The sequence below is a fragment of the Chinchilla lanigera genome, unplaced genomic scaffold (genome assembly GCF_000276665.1).
Source record: "Chinchilla lanigera isolate Chin_1 unplaced genomic scaffold, ChiLan1.0 scaffold00123, whole genome shotgun sequence".
NCBI classification, from domain to species: domain Eukaryota; kingdom Metazoa; phylum Chordata; class Mammalia; order Rodentia; family Chinchillidae; genus Chinchilla; species Chinchilla lanigera.
The window spans coordinates 3708712-3726048 of NW_004955524.1; the positions used below are offsets into that span (position 1 = coordinate 3708712).

General features: G+C 38.0%; 2 protein-coding genes across 2 annotated transcripts in view; both read left to right on the plus strand.

Annotated features, from left to right (window-relative positions):
• The window catches only part of LOC102019949 (vomeronasal type-2 receptor 116-like), a 69099-nt gene extending 64707 nt beyond the window's left edge, over positions 1-4392 (plus strand). The window contains exon 10 of the mRNA XM_013507198.1: positions 4270-4392. Within this exon, the coding sequence (XP_013362652.1) occupies positions 4270-4392 (123 nt within the window). The remainder of the gene's footprint in view (positions 1-4269) is intronic.
• Positions 4393-4477: 85 nt separating this feature from the next.
• LOC102014081 (vomeronasal type-2 receptor 116-like) overlaps positions 4478-17337 on the plus strand; it is a 21743-nt gene continuing 8883 nt past the window's right edge. The window contains exons 1-6 of the mRNA XM_013507199.1: positions 4478-4683; positions 10100-10388; positions 10750-11556; positions 12274-12501; positions 12831-12954; positions 16749-17329. Coding sequence (XP_013362653.1) covers positions 4478-4683; positions 10100-10388; positions 10750-11556; positions 12274-12501; positions 12831-12954; positions 16749-17329 — 2235 coding nt within the window. The remainder of the gene's footprint in view (positions 4684-10099; positions 10389-10749; positions 11557-12273; positions 12502-12830; positions 12955-16748; positions 17330-17337) is intronic.

The following is a 17337-nucleotide window of genomic DNA, read 5'->3' on the forward strand; positions in this document are numbered from 1 at the left end:
TCTGTGTCAATGTAGGGTGGATTTGTCCCCATCCAGACTCCACAGAGAGTGAGTTGGATCAGGGAGCAGTTGGGGATGATGGAATTCAATGGTACCAGCAACTACCTCATCCTTCTCCCTAGAGTAATTACCTTGAAGGCCAGCACCTCAGTAATAGCCTTGGCCAAGACAGTGAAATCAGCCACAGAGAGCACAACTCCAAATGTGGTCTGATGGAAGATGCAGGTGGCTGTGTTTGTCCCAGAAGTATTTTTATAGCTTTTCCCAATATAACTTTCAGGAAAAATTCGCAAAACAACTATCTATAGAATAAGGTCATTCAGTAACATTTGGTTATGCATGGTAAACAGACATTACTCAAGAACAGTAAGGTAGATATAGAGAACAGCTCAATGAAGTGTTTTGGTGGGGGAAGAGATATTGTGCTTGATTCTGAAAGTACCCTGAGTACTGCAAATTTACATGGAAGGAGCAGCAGGCTGGATGTCTGAGGATGGGCAGTTGTGAAGTGGAAGAATCAGGAGGAAACATTGATTCTGAGTAGATCAACTAACAAGGTTCCTTTGGAAGACAAGCCAAGTTGAGGAGACATCATTTGTGAGGTGGTGGGAGATGAGGGGCTTTGTCAGATACCAAGGGTTATTGGATATAAATGATGGGGCATTCTTTATAAACTGCCTTGGGTTCTTCTAAATCTGAATTTTACTATGAAGTATAGATGGGCCCGAGATAAGTTTCAGAAGTCTGACAAACTGCACTGAGCAGAGTGCGTTGGTCATGCCATGCTTTTTTCTAGTGTATGCAGTACAATAATGTGGTGTCCATTACTGATGGTGAGGAGTGAATCTCCAGAACTCTTTCATTTTGTACACTCAGACTTTTCTCTTTCCCTTTCTCCAACCCCTGGCGGCCACCAGTTTACTTCCTTTTCTCATAGATTTGTACACTGAAGATACGTCATACAAAAATTATCATATAGAGTTTGTCATTTGGTGGCTGATTCATTTTAATTAGCATGACATGCTCAAGTTGTATCTCTGGCATATGGTGTGTCAGAATTTATTGCTCATTAAAGGAATAAATTTACCAAAATTTCAATTAAAAAAAGAAACCCACAAAGAGTGTAGTAACATGTACTCTGCATAACTCTGCAATAATCAAAAAAGAAAAAGGGGTTGATGGCAAACAAAATCAATGGTGACCATGGAACATATTTCTCTAAGTAAAAGAAATCACACATAAAAGGCCATGTATTTTATGAAACCAATTCTGTGGGATGTGCAGAGTGGATAAATCCCACAGTTCAAACACTGAGTGGTGGTTGCAGAAGACTGGTGAAAAGCTGCATGGAAAGTTAATGTGCAATGGGTACATGGTGCAGAGAAGGGAGTCCTTTGGGAAGTAATGAAAAGTCCTACAATTAGATGGTGGTGGTGATTCCACCACTTAGTGAGTGTATTAAAAAGCAGAGATGCACTCATTTTTAAACAAGTCAGTTTTAGGGTGTGTGAATTATGCATCAAAAATTGGTGGGATATTTTTTCATATATTTATTTGCCATTTCTATTTCTTCTTCTGAGAAGTGGGTCTTCATCTCAGATACCCATTTTTGGACTGGGTCTTTAAATTTGGGAGGATCGGATTTTTAAAAATTCTTTATATGCTCCAGATATTAGTCCTTTGTCTGAGGGACAACTGGCTTTTTTCCCCCACTTTGTGCATTGTCTTTTCATTCTGTTGGTGATTTAAATAGGAAGAGATCCCAGTGTTGATTCTTTGTAATATTTCCCATACAATCTGGATACTGTTCATGAAATCTATACCTATACCTATGTCTTTAAGAATTCTACCTATTCTTTCTTCCAACAGATTTAGTTTTTCTGTTTTAATATTTAGATCTTCGATTCATTTTGACTTTAGTGAGTGGTGATAGATATGGATCTAGTTTAATCTTTGGCACATGGAAAGTGAGTTTTTCCAGTACCATTTATTACAAAGGCTCTCTTTCTTCCAGTGAATGTATGTGGCCTCAAAGATGAGGCTGTGTTTGGTGTTGTTTTTGTATCTTCAAGTTGGCTCCATTGGTCCTCAGTTCTGTTCAGTGTCACTGGTCATTCGAGAGATGCAAATTAAGACAATGCTGAGATTCCACCTCACCCAAGAAAGAATGGCTATCATCAAGAAATCGACCAATAACAAACGCTGGAAGGCATGTGGTGAAAAAGGAATCCTTCTACCCTGTTGGTGGGAGTGGAGACTGGTAAAACCATTGTAGAGACTGGTGAAACCATTGTGGAAATCAGTGTGGAGATTTCTCAGAAAACTAGGATTAGCAACTCCATTTGATCCAGTCATTCTCTTTCTGAGTATCTTCCAGAAGGATTAAATATATGATACTACAGCGATATATACACACCCATTTTGATAGCAACATAGTTTGTAATAGCTAAATCTTGGAAGCAACCCAAATGGAAGGAATGAATAAAGAAGATGTGGCTTTTTTATACAATGGAGTACTACTCAGACATAAAGAAGGACAAACTTGAGACATTTTTAGGTAAATGGATACACTTTGAGAATACTCTCTTAAGTGAAATAAATCAAACTCACATATAAATATTGCTTATTTCTCTGGTATGAGATACTGAATGTGTAAATAATGAGCAAAGTGTATAAAAGGTATTGTAAAGTAGCAGGAAAGTTTTCTAAAGAAAGGGGAACTAGAAAGGGGAGAAGAGGGAAAGGAAGGAAGGGGCAAAAATGCAATATATTCTTAAATGAAATAAATCAGACACACGTTTAAATATCACACTGTTTTTCTACTGAGAGAAACTGAAAGGGTAAATAAGAACAAAATATATAACAGATCCTGGGAAATAGGAAGAAAATATTCAAATGGGAATGGGAGCAGGAATACAAGAGGGGAAAGGAGGGAAGGGAAAAGAAATAGAAAATACTCAGCCATATTCTCCAGTATGTTTGTGTTTTTACTGGGTACTACTTGCAATATCCAGGTTAATGGACATAAACCCTTTCATTTAAGAATATCTTTACAATTTATTAAACCCAATAGATTCACTATGTTATGCTGTTATATAGTTATTATAAAATTATTAAAAATTCATTGTGTCTTAAAAATTTTTGGAACTCTGAAGATTTCACACTTACAGCCCAACTTTATTTTGACTAGCAACTTTTCAAATGCTAACGAGGACATGAGGCCAACATCTTCCAAACTGGAAAGTAAATAATTTCTCATGATGTACATACTTTAGTTTTTAAAGTTTTTCCTTACAAAAGTCAATGTTTCCCTAAGTCTTTAACAGATTGCCTTTTACTAACATGTCACAGTTTATAAGCCAATATTGACACCTATACAATAAGTGAAGTCTAAGTGCACATTGAGGCTCACACTTTGTGCTGGGGATGTAGATCTTCACAAACATAAGATGACATGCATTCATCTAATACAGTATTTTCAGAATAATCTACATGCCCTGAAAATTCCACTGAGTTTTGGGATTATAATGTTGCCTGTGCTTCCCTGCTCCTCAAAATTTTGAATAAGGGGAAATACGGAAGTCATTTTTGGCCTGGCTCCTTTGCTTCAGGGTGAGGGAAGAAGGGAAGTTTACCACACAGAGTCACTTTCTCACAGAAGCCTAAGTCCTGGAGGAACTCAAGGTTGTGGGAGTAGGAACGGATTCTGACAATATATTAAATCATGGAATGAAGATACTTAAATGAATGAAGCCGCAGGGATGTGGGCTAAATTATACAACTCAAAAGGGCATTGAATTTCTGCACTGATGTTCAGTCACTAATTTGGGTGTCTTGGCTGTAGTGCAATTATTTGTACCCCAAGCAATGGAGAGCACGTGTGAGTTTCAGCACGTAACTGTTACACATACAACACAGCTACACAAGGAAAGTTCTGTGGCTGCAACTCTTGACCATAGGCCTGTCAGATGATAGCTCTTAATCTTTCACTTTGGAAGGCACAATGTCCAATGATTTTTGCCTGACTTTGAGGCTTTTCAGACTATTTCAGGAGAACCCTATTATTAAATCCTCTAGTGAAGCCGTTTAGCAACATCTCTAATGGCATCTACACCACTGACTTATTGACATAGACTTAGGAGCAAATCTGCCCAAGAGGAAGTGGCCCCTGGGATTTTGCTGTCAGTAGAACGGGATTAAATTATGGTGGCTCCCTTTGGACAAAACGGTACTCAAGCATAATTTCTGTGTTTTTCTCCTGGACACCAGACCTCAGATGTAGAGCCCAGGGGGACAAGGATTGCACACTTCTCCAGGGACACAGAGCAGGCAGTGGTGACAGGAGCTGGGGTATCAGAGCGTCCACCTGAGTGCGAAGCAATGTCGCGCTGAATCACACACATAACAGATTTATTTACCTGGCTCAGACTGTAAGTTTCCTCTTCCCTCAGCCTAAAGCTTTGCATATGCATCCAAGATGTTGCCTTTGATTGTTATCTTCCTTCTTCTGCAGCTTCCTGCCTTAGTGTGCACTTTTGATAATGAAGCCTGCCTCCACCGAAGGAGCACCAGTGTGCGCAAGGATGGAGACGTGGTGATTGGGGGTTTTTTGTCTCTTTATTTCTTCATGTACTATACTGGTGTCTTTGGTATAAAGCCTACTAGAGAATTCTATTTTGTTCCGTAAGTGTCTTCTTTATTTATTTATTTTCTTTCCAGACATAGGATAGATAATGGCTACAGGTCCATATTACATCAATATTCTCTCTAGTGCCACCTGTTCTGCCCCCCCCATGTGCACAACAGGTCTGAGTATAAATTTTTCTTGTCTTCTCTTTCTCTTTTTGCATTTGAGAAGGGAATGTTCTTTTTGTTTGTGTTCTTAGCTACTTCTGCATACTCTTGGGACCTGAGAGAGATACCATTCTCACTATTGTCCACGGTTCATGACCTTCCTCCTACCTAGATGCCAGTGCATGGTATTAGGTGATATTCTTAATCACAGTTCAACTCCTCAGATTGAATTGGAGGCTCAGTGGCTCTTGTCAAATATTCCCCAATAAAATGAAGGGTTTGCTGTTTCTCTATTTCTCTATAAAACTAACTATAAAATTCCTTGCATTCTTACCAATTGTCTTCTGATATTTCTACCCCTTCTGTTTGGAGAAACTTCTTCATGTAATCATTCAGCTACTATTTCAGATACACTTTAGGGTGCTCCGGGACTCCTGCCACTGCAAGGTGAGCCCAGAATAAGGAATAAATCATGTGAGACTTTTCCCCACCAATGTGATTCTACATCAGTTAGATGAGTGTATCTTCTCTATTCAGATACTGTCTTATGAGGTCTGAGGCCAAATATATAATTAAATAATGAATTTTCCAAAGAGTCAGAGAATTCCAGCAAATGGCTTGTGCTTTTGTGAGAAAAGATGTTAGTGGAACAATGACTGATTGAATCTTGTAGAAGATGCTGACCCTCAGTGTTCCTGTGGGGGCTGCCCATATGAAGGGGTTAAAATTAAACACACAAAGATCTTCCTTGGTCATAACATGGTGCCACAGCCTGTTCTAAAGATTACACCAGGATGCTTGGTGGACATCCTGATATGAGCAGAAACTCACTATTAGCTGGCCAGATCCCAAGGCGTTTCTTTCTTACTTGTCTAGAAAATGCAGATGTTTGTTCCCTTGGGTACTTGGCCAGTTCGTAGGAACTACAGACTCCCTGTTTCTGGTCATGAACAAAGTTGGGACAAGGCCACCTTTGTCTCCACTGTTATTTAAGGTGCCTCACTGGTAAGAGGACTTTGGGATCATGTGCGTAGCAAGGACACTCTGCCCAGACCCTTCCCAATCAGAACCCTGAAAACCATATGAAAGAACCACTCAGCACTGGAATTGGGATTTCAGGTGTGGAAGCTCTTCTGACCCGGTGATGTAACTTTCTCTGTGCTTTCTCTTCCTTCTCTGTAATCATGTATGTGTTAACAGCTTATTAAACTTTGTTTTATTGTTTTTAACTTGGTGATAGAGGCTTTTGTTCTTTGCGAATCTAGGGCCCTACATTAACCAGCTGTGGGTAACTGTAGTCTCTTTAAGGCTACAGCCTATTTGGGAGCTGGGACAGCAGAGCAAGGAATTTGGGCTTTTTCCTTCAGTAGATGGGGTCTCTACCTATCTCATACTCCTTACAGCATCCAGATGATTGCTTATATTTTTATTCCTAGACACTTTCCCCGTGTTTCCATAGTTTTTGAGACAGGGACTTACTGTGCTCTCAATGCTATAAGCAAGCTCCTGGGTTCAAGAATTTCCTCTGCTTAAGCTTCTTGAGCAGCTGGCATGACAGATATTTGTCATTACAGCCTGAATGTGTGCTTTTCTTCCACCATTTTCTAAAATGTGTGTTTCCAATGTGCTTAATAGACAAAGTTTGATTCTGGCACCTGCTACTGTTTCTTGTTTATGGCAGATTACAAGTATTTTTGAGTGTTTGACTCCCATAACTTTGCTCAAAATCTCTTAAGCCTTAGTGAGAGGATTAATTACTGATGTCACTTATTCAGTTTTTTTCAGGGTAGGTACCGGGAATTGAACTCAGGACCTTGTGCTTGCCAGGCAGGCACTTGTGCTGCTGAGCTGTATCCCCAGCCCCTCATGTCACTTATTGAAAATTATAAGGATTTTATTTGTTTGGGACATAACCCTCAGTATATAATCCACTGAAATGTAGTTTGTTTGGGGAATTGGATTCTGAATGGTGAACAGGCTAATGTGCATTTAGGGCTAACCAAGGGGATGGAGGGGGACAGGGAGGGCATCTGGCTAAACCCCCTGAGAGGATTCTCACTGAAGAGAGCCCCGTGTGATCAGACATCACCTGAGTACACTGGGGAGTGAGGCACTGGTCAGATATGAAGCATCATCAGATTTCAAGAATAGTTCAAGGATGTAGGAACTGTTTCTGTTCCTAGGAGGAGAGGATGAGCTCCCTACTCCTCTACTGCCCTCTGCTGTCCCCACATACGCTCAGAGAATCAGGCTGCCTGTGCAGTTGGCCCTGATCTAGAGCCCTGCACCCTGAGCTCTGTCTGGGGCTGACAAAAACACACTCGCAATTCCAAGGTGCTATGCCCAGGCTGATGTAGCCACCAGGGACAAGAGCTTAGGGACTCAGGAGACAATTTTCATTCCTGCTAAACTGAGAAGGAAAAAAGAAAGAATTTTTGGAAATAAAAATGTTTACGTATAAGCAATTTATATATTTTACATCTGCCTTATATTGAATAATCTAATTTTAATATTTTGTAGGATCATATTGCTCATATATGCAAATGCAGTGGCCATAATATTTATACTGTAGCCTTGATAATATCTTGCTTTTCCTGCACATAAATATAAACACTCAAAGTAGCATTATTGTTTTTATCAATGTATTTTCCTTACAAAGTATTATATATATGATAGTTATTATGCCTGCATAATTCATATCTTTTCAGTCTATCATAATTCAATTCTCACCCATTTCGGGATGTTCCAAAATTTCTAATCACTTCTCTGTCATTTAAGGTCAACAGATGTGTGATACTTAGAGGAATGCTCCTGATTAAAGCTAAAGAATGTTAAAATATAAAATGGCCATGCTCAAAATTATATATTGTTTAAATTTTCTTATACATGTTATCAAACTACATATTGCAACAAAATAATGGGCATTTTCAACCAACCACTCAGGGAAATAATATTTCCTTAACCTTTACACTGCACAACTGGCTTAAATTGAGGTTAAACAAATGGCATCATGTTGATATAAGGGCATATACTTTATTAACATTTAGATTGATTATACTGTATGTATTTCCTTAAGAATATTTTCTTTGATGACTTAGCCTTAATCAATTTTTTGTCTTAGGAAAGGCCTTCTAATTTGTAAAAATGTTTTGCATGTTAAGGAATAGAAAATATTGTTGCCCATGTATTTTTAAAATGATTTACTAGGCTTTGCTTGTAAATATTTTTATATATATCATGTTTAACCAGAAATAGATGAGCCTCTAGGTTGGAAAGAAATACCCACCATTTACCTTTTTCTTTTTCTTATTTGCAATGCATAATAGTAACATTGGTATAATGTTGAAAATGCATTTGTGTTGTTTATTATTTTTATATTGTAAAAAATTATCTAGTACCTCTGGAATATATCTTGTGATAAATGGACATACCCACTTAATTTCAGTTTACTTTACAATAGTTTACTTTTCAGTATGAATAACAATTTGATATTTAGTGGATTTTTATACAAATCTTGTGATAAAAAGATGATAGATAGATAGATACAGATAGGTTACTTTTCTATAATCTGTTCCATTGATGCATCTATATCCTTAGTTATTTTTTGCTAAATAGCAAGATTCTTTTATGTTCTGAAAGTCTTTTATAGATTTCAGAGCATTTGTGTAATATCTGCCATTGCTATAAAATTATCTCTTTAATTTTTTTCAGTAGAAGCAACATTTATAGAATTTTTAAAATATTAACATCTATGAAATATACCTTTTAGTACTTTTATCTCTTTACTAGAATTTTAGGGCTTTAAAACCTGTCCTATGGTAAGTCTTGTTAAGGCTTTTGCTATACTATATATATTTTCCTCAAAGAAATTTCACTTACCAATTTTATATTGGAAATCTTTTCATTACTCTCATTTATTTAATTGTTGTTTGGTGCTTGTACCAGAATTTTCTTTTCTTAGGTGAATAATTTTATTCCTTATGGGATATCAATGCCTGCTTTTCTCTTCAATTCTTTTTTCCTTTCCTATCAGGCTAACTATTTAGAAACTCCAGAAAAATACTAAGTAATTCTGATGCTACCAAAGAAATATTGCTTTGACCACTTTTTTCAATAGACAGCTTAATTAAGAAGCTGATTACACAACATTCAAAGGCGATTGCATTTTTTTTTATTTTATTTTAAGGATAAAAGGAGGGAAACATTAACAGACATACAACATTTTACAACATATCACAAGCACAATACAGACAATACAGAGTTACAAACAAAGTGGTAGGGAATTAACAATGGTGGTTGTATTACATATTGATATCTTCAGAGTGGCTTCTCATGAAAACAGATATAGACATGCAATACTGGTCAACCAAAGACTCATTGACAGTTTCTTTCAGTATAGAAACAGCAGATAGAAGAACAACCGTGTTATCTATCCTGTATATACATACAAGGCGATTGCATTTTGTCAGTAGTATGTTCAGCCCTCTTAACAGAAATCTCTCAGGACAGGAAGGGTGGAGAAACTCTCTGTGCTAAGAATCCCTGGAAGGAGGGTGAACTTGTATTCCTGATCTTCACCCATCTTCACTGTAACTCATTGCTTTATCCTTTTTTTTTTTGGTTTTTCTCCTGTACCAGGAACAGAACTCACGACCTTGCGCTTGCCAGGCAAGTGCTTTTGCCGCTGAGCTAAATCCCCAGCCCCCCTCATTGCTTTATTCTTTAAGCAAAATCTAAGTTTTAACTTGAAAGAGTTTCAGTTTTATCTTTAATTTTATCTTTAGTAATCAAATACAATTTTATTTATTCATAGATGCTGTGTAATATGCTGCTACAGATTTACATTACCAAATAGTTAAATCAAGTGGTTTAATATATCCATCACAGTGGTACTTCTTCAGATGCATGAGTGTGGCTAGCAATTTTATTTGGGATAAATTTAATGATATTAAGGAAATATTTTTTTCCTTAAAAAAGCATTTAAACAGAAATGGTGCTTGTTAGTATTGAATACTATATATACTTCAATAAATATATTACTTTTCTCCTTGCAAACTGTGAGGATATTTAAAAATACCATATTTTCTAAAGACCTACACAGTGTAATTCTATACACAAATTTTATAATGAATATATATAACAGGGTCATGTTAATGGTATAACAAATATAACAGAATGATGAAGATACTGTTCTGGGAATCTTGTAAGGCTACTAAGCTCCGGATTCAGGTCATAAATGGTATTGGACTGGGTTGAAGATGATTATTGAGAATTTTCCCCAAGGACCTCTGTGCTCTCTCTGCAGGCTGATGCCCAGCAACTACCAGAACTACCTGGCCTTCGCTTTTGCCATAGAAGAGATCAACAGGAATCCTCATCTTTTACCCAACATTTCTCTGGGCTATGAGTTCCACAATTTCATTAGCTGTCATTGGATGATGCTAGAAAGTTCCTTCATTTTGCTCACGGGACAACACGAGATCCCTAATTACATGTGTGGGAGAGAAAGCAAGTGTGCAGCAGTACTGACAGAAATGTCATGGGGCACCTTGGGTCAGATTGGACCACTGCTGGACCTCTACAGATTTCCCCAGGTGAGGGTTGGTAGGACAGGAAATGATGGAAGCGCATCCATGGGGCTTCAACTACCAGGAACAGAAAGGGTTAAAAATCAGCCTGGGAGGTCTGTGCACTGACACTTAGTGGGTTACACACAATTTCTTTTCTTTTTCTTTATTTTGGGTCAAAGAAGGAAAGAAATACGATTCTGGGATGTCTAAGTACATTCATTCACTTTTTAAAACAAAAAGTCTTCTGAGGGAGCTGTTCAGAAGGATGGGAAGAACATGTGTCTCCTTCTACAACCACCAATTGTTACTAAGTACACTTCAGGTCACTACTGTGCTTTCCATCAACATTCTCCAGTGTTTTCTTCCAATTTTCTTTCCCTTTTAGGTGTCCTTTGGTGCTTTTGATCCTACACTGACTGACAGTGTCCAGTATCCTTCTCTCTATCAGGTGGCCCCAAAGGACACATATTTGGCCCTTGCCATGGTGTCCTTGATGCTTCATTTCCACTGGACCTGGGTGGGCCTGCTCATCACAGAAGGCCAGAAGGGTCTCCAGTTTCTCTCCAATGTAAGAGCCGAGATGGACAGGAACAGAGTCTGTGTAGCCTTTGTGAGAATGATCTCAACTGTGGCTGTGTCATATCTCTCAGCTGCAAAGAAGCATGATGTCCTGACTGCAGAAACAGCATTTGTCAATGTGGTGGTTGCTTACTTTGATACTGAGAGTGCACAAGATGTAAACTACAACATAGTGCAAGACTTAGTGACATGGAAAGTCTGGGTGACAAACTCACGATGGCAGGCTGACCTGGCTGGGAGAGATTTCATACTTGACCCATTCCATGGGATTCTTGTTTTCTCACACCACCACAAAGAGATTTCAGGTTTCAAAAATTTTGTCCAGGCAGTTACCCCTTTCAAATACCCAGAAGACACTTACATCATTACGTATTGGTCCAAGAATTTCCATTGCTCATTCTCTGAGCCCAACTGTTCCTTGAAGAACTGCACACCTAATGCCTCTGTGGCTTCGTTGCCTCCAAATCGTTTTGACACAGCCATGAGTGATGGGAGCTACAATATATACAATGCTGTGTACGCTGTGGCCCACGCCCTCCATGCGATGCTTTTGGAAGAAGTACAAGGGCCACCAATGAGAAATGGAGAAGTGATGATGTTTCCCCCCTGGAAGGTAATGTGTCTTCTTTTGGATGGCATGCTGTGCTCAGGTGTATCTCTCAAGTTATTCGTGTTTCACCCAAGAATATTGGAATGATATCCACAAAATACAGGACATTGTATCACACTGATTGTAATGGAGGTGATTCTTGAGCTGAGTTGAAATGATCCTCCATCAAGAAGCCACTGGCAAGGAGGAGGAAACAGCAGGCCAGCTCCTTGCTTCTGTGTACAGGATGTAAAGGCCTTAGCCATGTAAACATGTTCCACGATTTTCTTAAAGGACAGCTGGAAAATCTGTAGTCACTTACAAAATTAAATGGCATTAAACATGACAATGCACCTAATAAAATTTCATTGAATTCTGCAAACTCTTCAGATACTGATGACCTCATTTTCTTGGTAGATGCTGAGGGACTAGACAGACAGACAGACAATGGAAGTTGTGGGCTTTAGAAGCTTTGATTCTACAGTTATGTTTTCACCTAACACAACTGCAAACCTCATTTAAACGGGCTCGCATAGAACATTTTTTTTTGAAACTGACTGACATTTCTTGAACAGGGTGACATTTTAGTCCTTAGACATTTATGTGCTCCAATTTAACAGATACCAGTGTTAAAGCTGCTTTAGGTAAATTGGATTAAAGACACTTAGGATCTTTCCCTCATCCATATTTTCTGTCTTTATTCTGGAGCCCTGCTCACATAGAATGATGTGTCTCTTTTAGCTGCATCGCTTTCTGAAGAACATCCAATTTCACAATCCTGCTGGAGACCAAGTGAACTTGGATGACAGAAGGAAACTGGATTCAGAGTATGACATTCTCAATTTCTGGAATTTTCCAGAAGGCCTTAGACTGAAGGTTAAAGTAGGAACATTTTCTTCACATGCTCCCCGTGGCCAAAAAATGACTTTATCTGAGGATATGATCGAGTGGGCCACGGGAACCACAGAGGTATGTTGTACCTAACATGGCACACTCACTTAGCCACAAGTAAGTTAAACACTGTCGTAGGCTTTGTGCCCCCAGCTTGTTCCTGCACTGCTCACATGTGCAAACTGAGTAAGTTTTCAATTTGAAAAAAATTTGTTTAGAAGCTTTCTGTTGAGAAAGAAATGCATTTACCTAATTATATTTTTAAATATATGTTTCATACTATGAAATAAATTTGGCATGCAATTATATAGTTTTGCTTATGTATATATGCAAATTAAGTTTATCCCTCTAGCTCTGAAGAAGGAAGTAAATGTGTAAGAAGTTACCACCATACGTTTTTTCCTCAGACTCACTACTCCGTATGCAGTGAGAGCTGCAATCCTGGATTGAGAAAGAGCCCTCAGGAGGGAAAGGCTGCCTGCTGTTTTGATTGCACCCCTTGTGCAGACAATGAGATCTCCAATGGCACAGGTAGGAGCATGTCCTGTGGACACATTCTCACTTTATTTTATATTCACTCCATCCATCCAGGAAATGGAAAGAATCTTTTAGAGGACATTAATGGTAAAATTCTTCCTTCACTTACCAAATTATTTGTTATATTGAGCGCTATTGCCTGGTTGGAAAACACATTTTCCCCTTCGAAATGCACTCTAATTCAATGTCCTTTTATGCCATTCTTATTCATCTTTTTTGTTTTGTTGTTTGCATTGCTAGGAATTGAAGCAAAATGTGCTCTATCAGTGATCTACGTCCCCAGCCGTGCTTCTTTGTTATTTAGAGGCAGATGTCACCAATCTGCCACAGACTGCCTCAGAACTTCAACAGCCCTGTCTCAGCCCCTCAGTTCTCTGGGAAAACAGTCATACACCACCTCACTTGCCAAACTGATCTATTTTTGTAGTCCCATTAAAAGCATTATTTTCTCAAGACAATCCACTTCCCCTCACTCACAGCTTCTAAGTTCCAGCTCCATGGTGAAGTTTAACATGGAGTAGGATTAAAGCTAACTTTACAGTCTTTGGAACCATAGCAAGATTACAGTCAAGACAAGGGTCAGGTGTAGTTCATTTTCCAGTGTCTGACACTGTTCTTCATGCAAAGCAGGTGCTCAGAGAGACTGACTTTGATTGGAGACAGGGAATGTCTTTGATACACAACATACTTATAACATAGCGCAGTTCAGTTCCTAGGATTTAGTCCCCGTTCTCCTAGAATGCATAGGTGAGTGGGGAGACAGCCTATGGCATGAATTAGAATCTGTGCTCTAGAACTGCAAGCATGAGATGAACACAGACTAAGGGACTTGACACGTGATAATATCTACATTTCAGGAGGGCATCAGAGGTATTTTTGCAGAGGTGATAACATTAGTATTATATCAGAATCAAAAGAGGTGGCATAAATCCTTGGTAGGATTAACAGAAGTAGCCAAAATGACATATTCACCACACGTGGGATATTCTAATATCCTAAAGGAAAATACCATGTTATTAAAACAGATAAAATGAGAATGAAGATTGAAATATATTCTATAAAATTTACAGAAATCTAGTGTTGAAGACTGTTGCATACCATGAGTACCAGTTTGGAAATATTTAACTTTCTTATAAATCATGATGTGGAATCACATTCCTACTGAATACTTTTTGAATTTGCTTTTAAAACTGATATAAGTTTTGCTTTCAAAACATAATTAGTATGACTTTAAATGTTCTCTGCGGGGCTGGGGATTTAGCTCAGTGGCACAGTGCCTGCCCAGCAAGTGCGAGGTCATCAGTTTGATTCCTCGTACCAAAAAAACCCACAAAAACCAAAAAAACAAACGTTCTCTGAAATACATCAAGACTAATTATGTACTGTATCATACTTACAGTTAATTTGAATATATATTTCCCATAAAGTATGGGGACATGGCAATTTTAAAAGAAAATTGTATTGCACATATAGAAAACAATGCACCCAATAATATCAGTCAGTACATGATTCTGGTACGTATAATTCTCAACCATATGTAGGGTACAGAATAGATCAAAGTGCAAATTTAAAATCATGCGCAACTGAAAATCCTGTGAGTTGAAGCTAAAACTATATTGAGACAAATATACATTCTATATTACATACACTTTTGTACTGTTCTGTATTTAAATAAGAAAGCTGAAGTTCTGCATTACAAATATTCATCAACACTAGAAAAACATAGAGCAAATTGAACACAAAGAAATTGAAAAATGGGATAGAGTCTGAAAGGAATTTTTAAGAAATTAAGATAGAAAATAAACACAATTAAATGTGATTCTGGTAATAAACAGGGACAACTCCTGGTACAACTTATCAAGAAGAAAGAAAAATTGAAAGCTAGTATAATACCATGACAGAAATTTGACCATTAGTACAGTTATATAGAAAACCTTTCATACGAAAATATAAGTAATTTCACATCAACCTATGTCTTAAAATCTATAAAATCACAGAAAAATTTAGCAAAATAGACCCCAGAAAAAATAAAAAATCTCCATAGTACTAATATCTCTACAGTACCATGTCTATTAACAGATGGGAGCCCATAGTGTAATATTTCACTACGAATTTTTGTTGATTAATAATATTTGCAGTGAAATTTATAAGCATTCAAAAACATATTAATACTGACATTCTTTCAGCGAAAAGGAAAAGAGGAAAATCAATTCATTTTAAGAAAGGAGCTAGTTGGTGTTACTCATAGCTGAAAATGCACTTAGAAGAAACAAAATTCACAGTCCACTTTCCTTTGCAAATTAAATTCACATATTCTATTTCAAACTGAGGTGTATATTTCAGGGGCAGTATACCATGAGAAAACAGTTCATAAAATATAATTAAATCTACTAGCTCCTGAGAAAAGAAAAACGAAGGGGCTGGGGATTTAGCTCAGCGGCAAAGCGCCTGCCTGGCAAGCGCAAGGTCGTGAGTTCGGTTCCTGGTACCAGAGAAAAAGAAAAGAAAAAAAAAAAAAAAAAAAAAAAGAAAAGAAAAACGAGGCTAATAAATGGAGGCAATAAAATGAAACTGTACACCTCTGTGACTTATAAGGAAACAAGAAGAGTATTTCTTACCACATGGGAAGTAGGAGAAAAGTCTCTAACTGTCCCCCAAAGATGGCATTTATGGTATCCTATAGCACACCTTACAATTTGTGGTCCATTTGTGGAAGCAAGAATGAAATAAGAACTTTCTGTATCATACTTCTCTGAGACATTACACTCTACATTATGGTCAATGCAATGAAGAAAACACAGAAAAACAAAACTATATTAGAAAGGGAGAAACATGAATGATAGGATTTTCCAGTGTTATTAGTTTTAAGTATAAAATCCATGTAAATGAATACAATTACATTGGATTTTCTGGTTATGCAATACAATACTCTTAGGAAAAAAATCCTGTTTCCACACCTCAACCATAAGGAACTCATATATAAAATTTTGGAAACTAATTTTTATAACAGTTAAAAATCATTAAATATGTAGTGATACATCCTATAATGGTTTTGAAAGATACCAGAATTAAATTATTAACATACTCCTTTGACAATAAAAAACAAGTGGTTGTATAAAACATGTTTGTAGATGGAGAGGCTCAATAATAGAATTACTTGAAATTCAGTATGATTCTTTATATGTATTTCCCTAGATATTAGCAAATTATGTTGGTTTCCTAATATGAGGTTGCTCATTGAACACCTAGGGAATCATATAAAGACTTTGTTTAGAGCAAATAAGTGAAGTAAATGCTTCGCTTCGCTAAAGTAGATCCTGCATTACTGTGTAAAAATAGAATGTTTTTATGGATATCCCAGATTGAAAAGGAGAATAAATAACAAATATTATTTAAGAGTTAATCTCTATATATACACCATTCTTTTATTTTGTTTAGAAAGAACTGGAAAAGTGAGGTGTGGGGATGTATGCCTGGAATCCAGGGCTCTAGGAGGCCGAGGCAAGATTTTAAGTCAGAACACAGCCTTGGCAACACAGTGATTTCAGCAGATCCTTTCTCAAAATAATGAAATTTAAAAGCGCTGGGAATATATCTCAGTGCAAAGTTTCCGAGTTCAATCCCACATATTGAACCTGCTCAAATACTGAAAAAGAGAAAATAAAGAAAAAAAGAAAAAAAATTAAAAAGTGACAATATAGTTCAAGCACAATGAGTTCCTGCCGATGGTTCTGTGGGGGAAAAAAGAAATAACAAACCTAGGCAAGGGACAATTTAATTTTTCTTAGATATGGAGCAGTGTGTGAAGTGTCCAGATCATCAGTATGCCAATACTCAGAGAAACCATTGCCTGCAAAAAGCTGTGACTTTTCTGGCTTATGAAGATTCTTTGGGCAAAGCTCTAGCTAGCACGGCCCTGAGTCTCACAGTTCTCACAGCTCTGGTTCTTCAGCTCTATGTGAAGCACCGACACACTCCCATCGTCAAGGCCAACAACCGGGCTCTCAGCTACACCCTGCTCATCTCCCTCACCTGCTGCTTCCTCTGCTCCTTGCTCTTCATTGGCCGGCCCAGCACAGCCACCTGCATCCTGCAGCAGACCACATTTGGAGCCGTGTTCACTGTGGCCATTTCCTCTGTCTTGGCCAAAACAATTACTGTGGTGCTGGCCTTTAAGGTAACTGCTCCAGGCAGAAGGATGAGGCAGCTGCTGGTATCAGGGGCACCAAACTCCATCATCCCCATCTGCTCCCTGATCCAACTCACTCTCTGTGAAGTCTGGATGGGGACAAATCCACCCTACATTGACACAGACGCTCACTCTGAACATGGCCACATCATCATCGTGTGCAACAAGGGCTCCCTCACTGCCTTCTA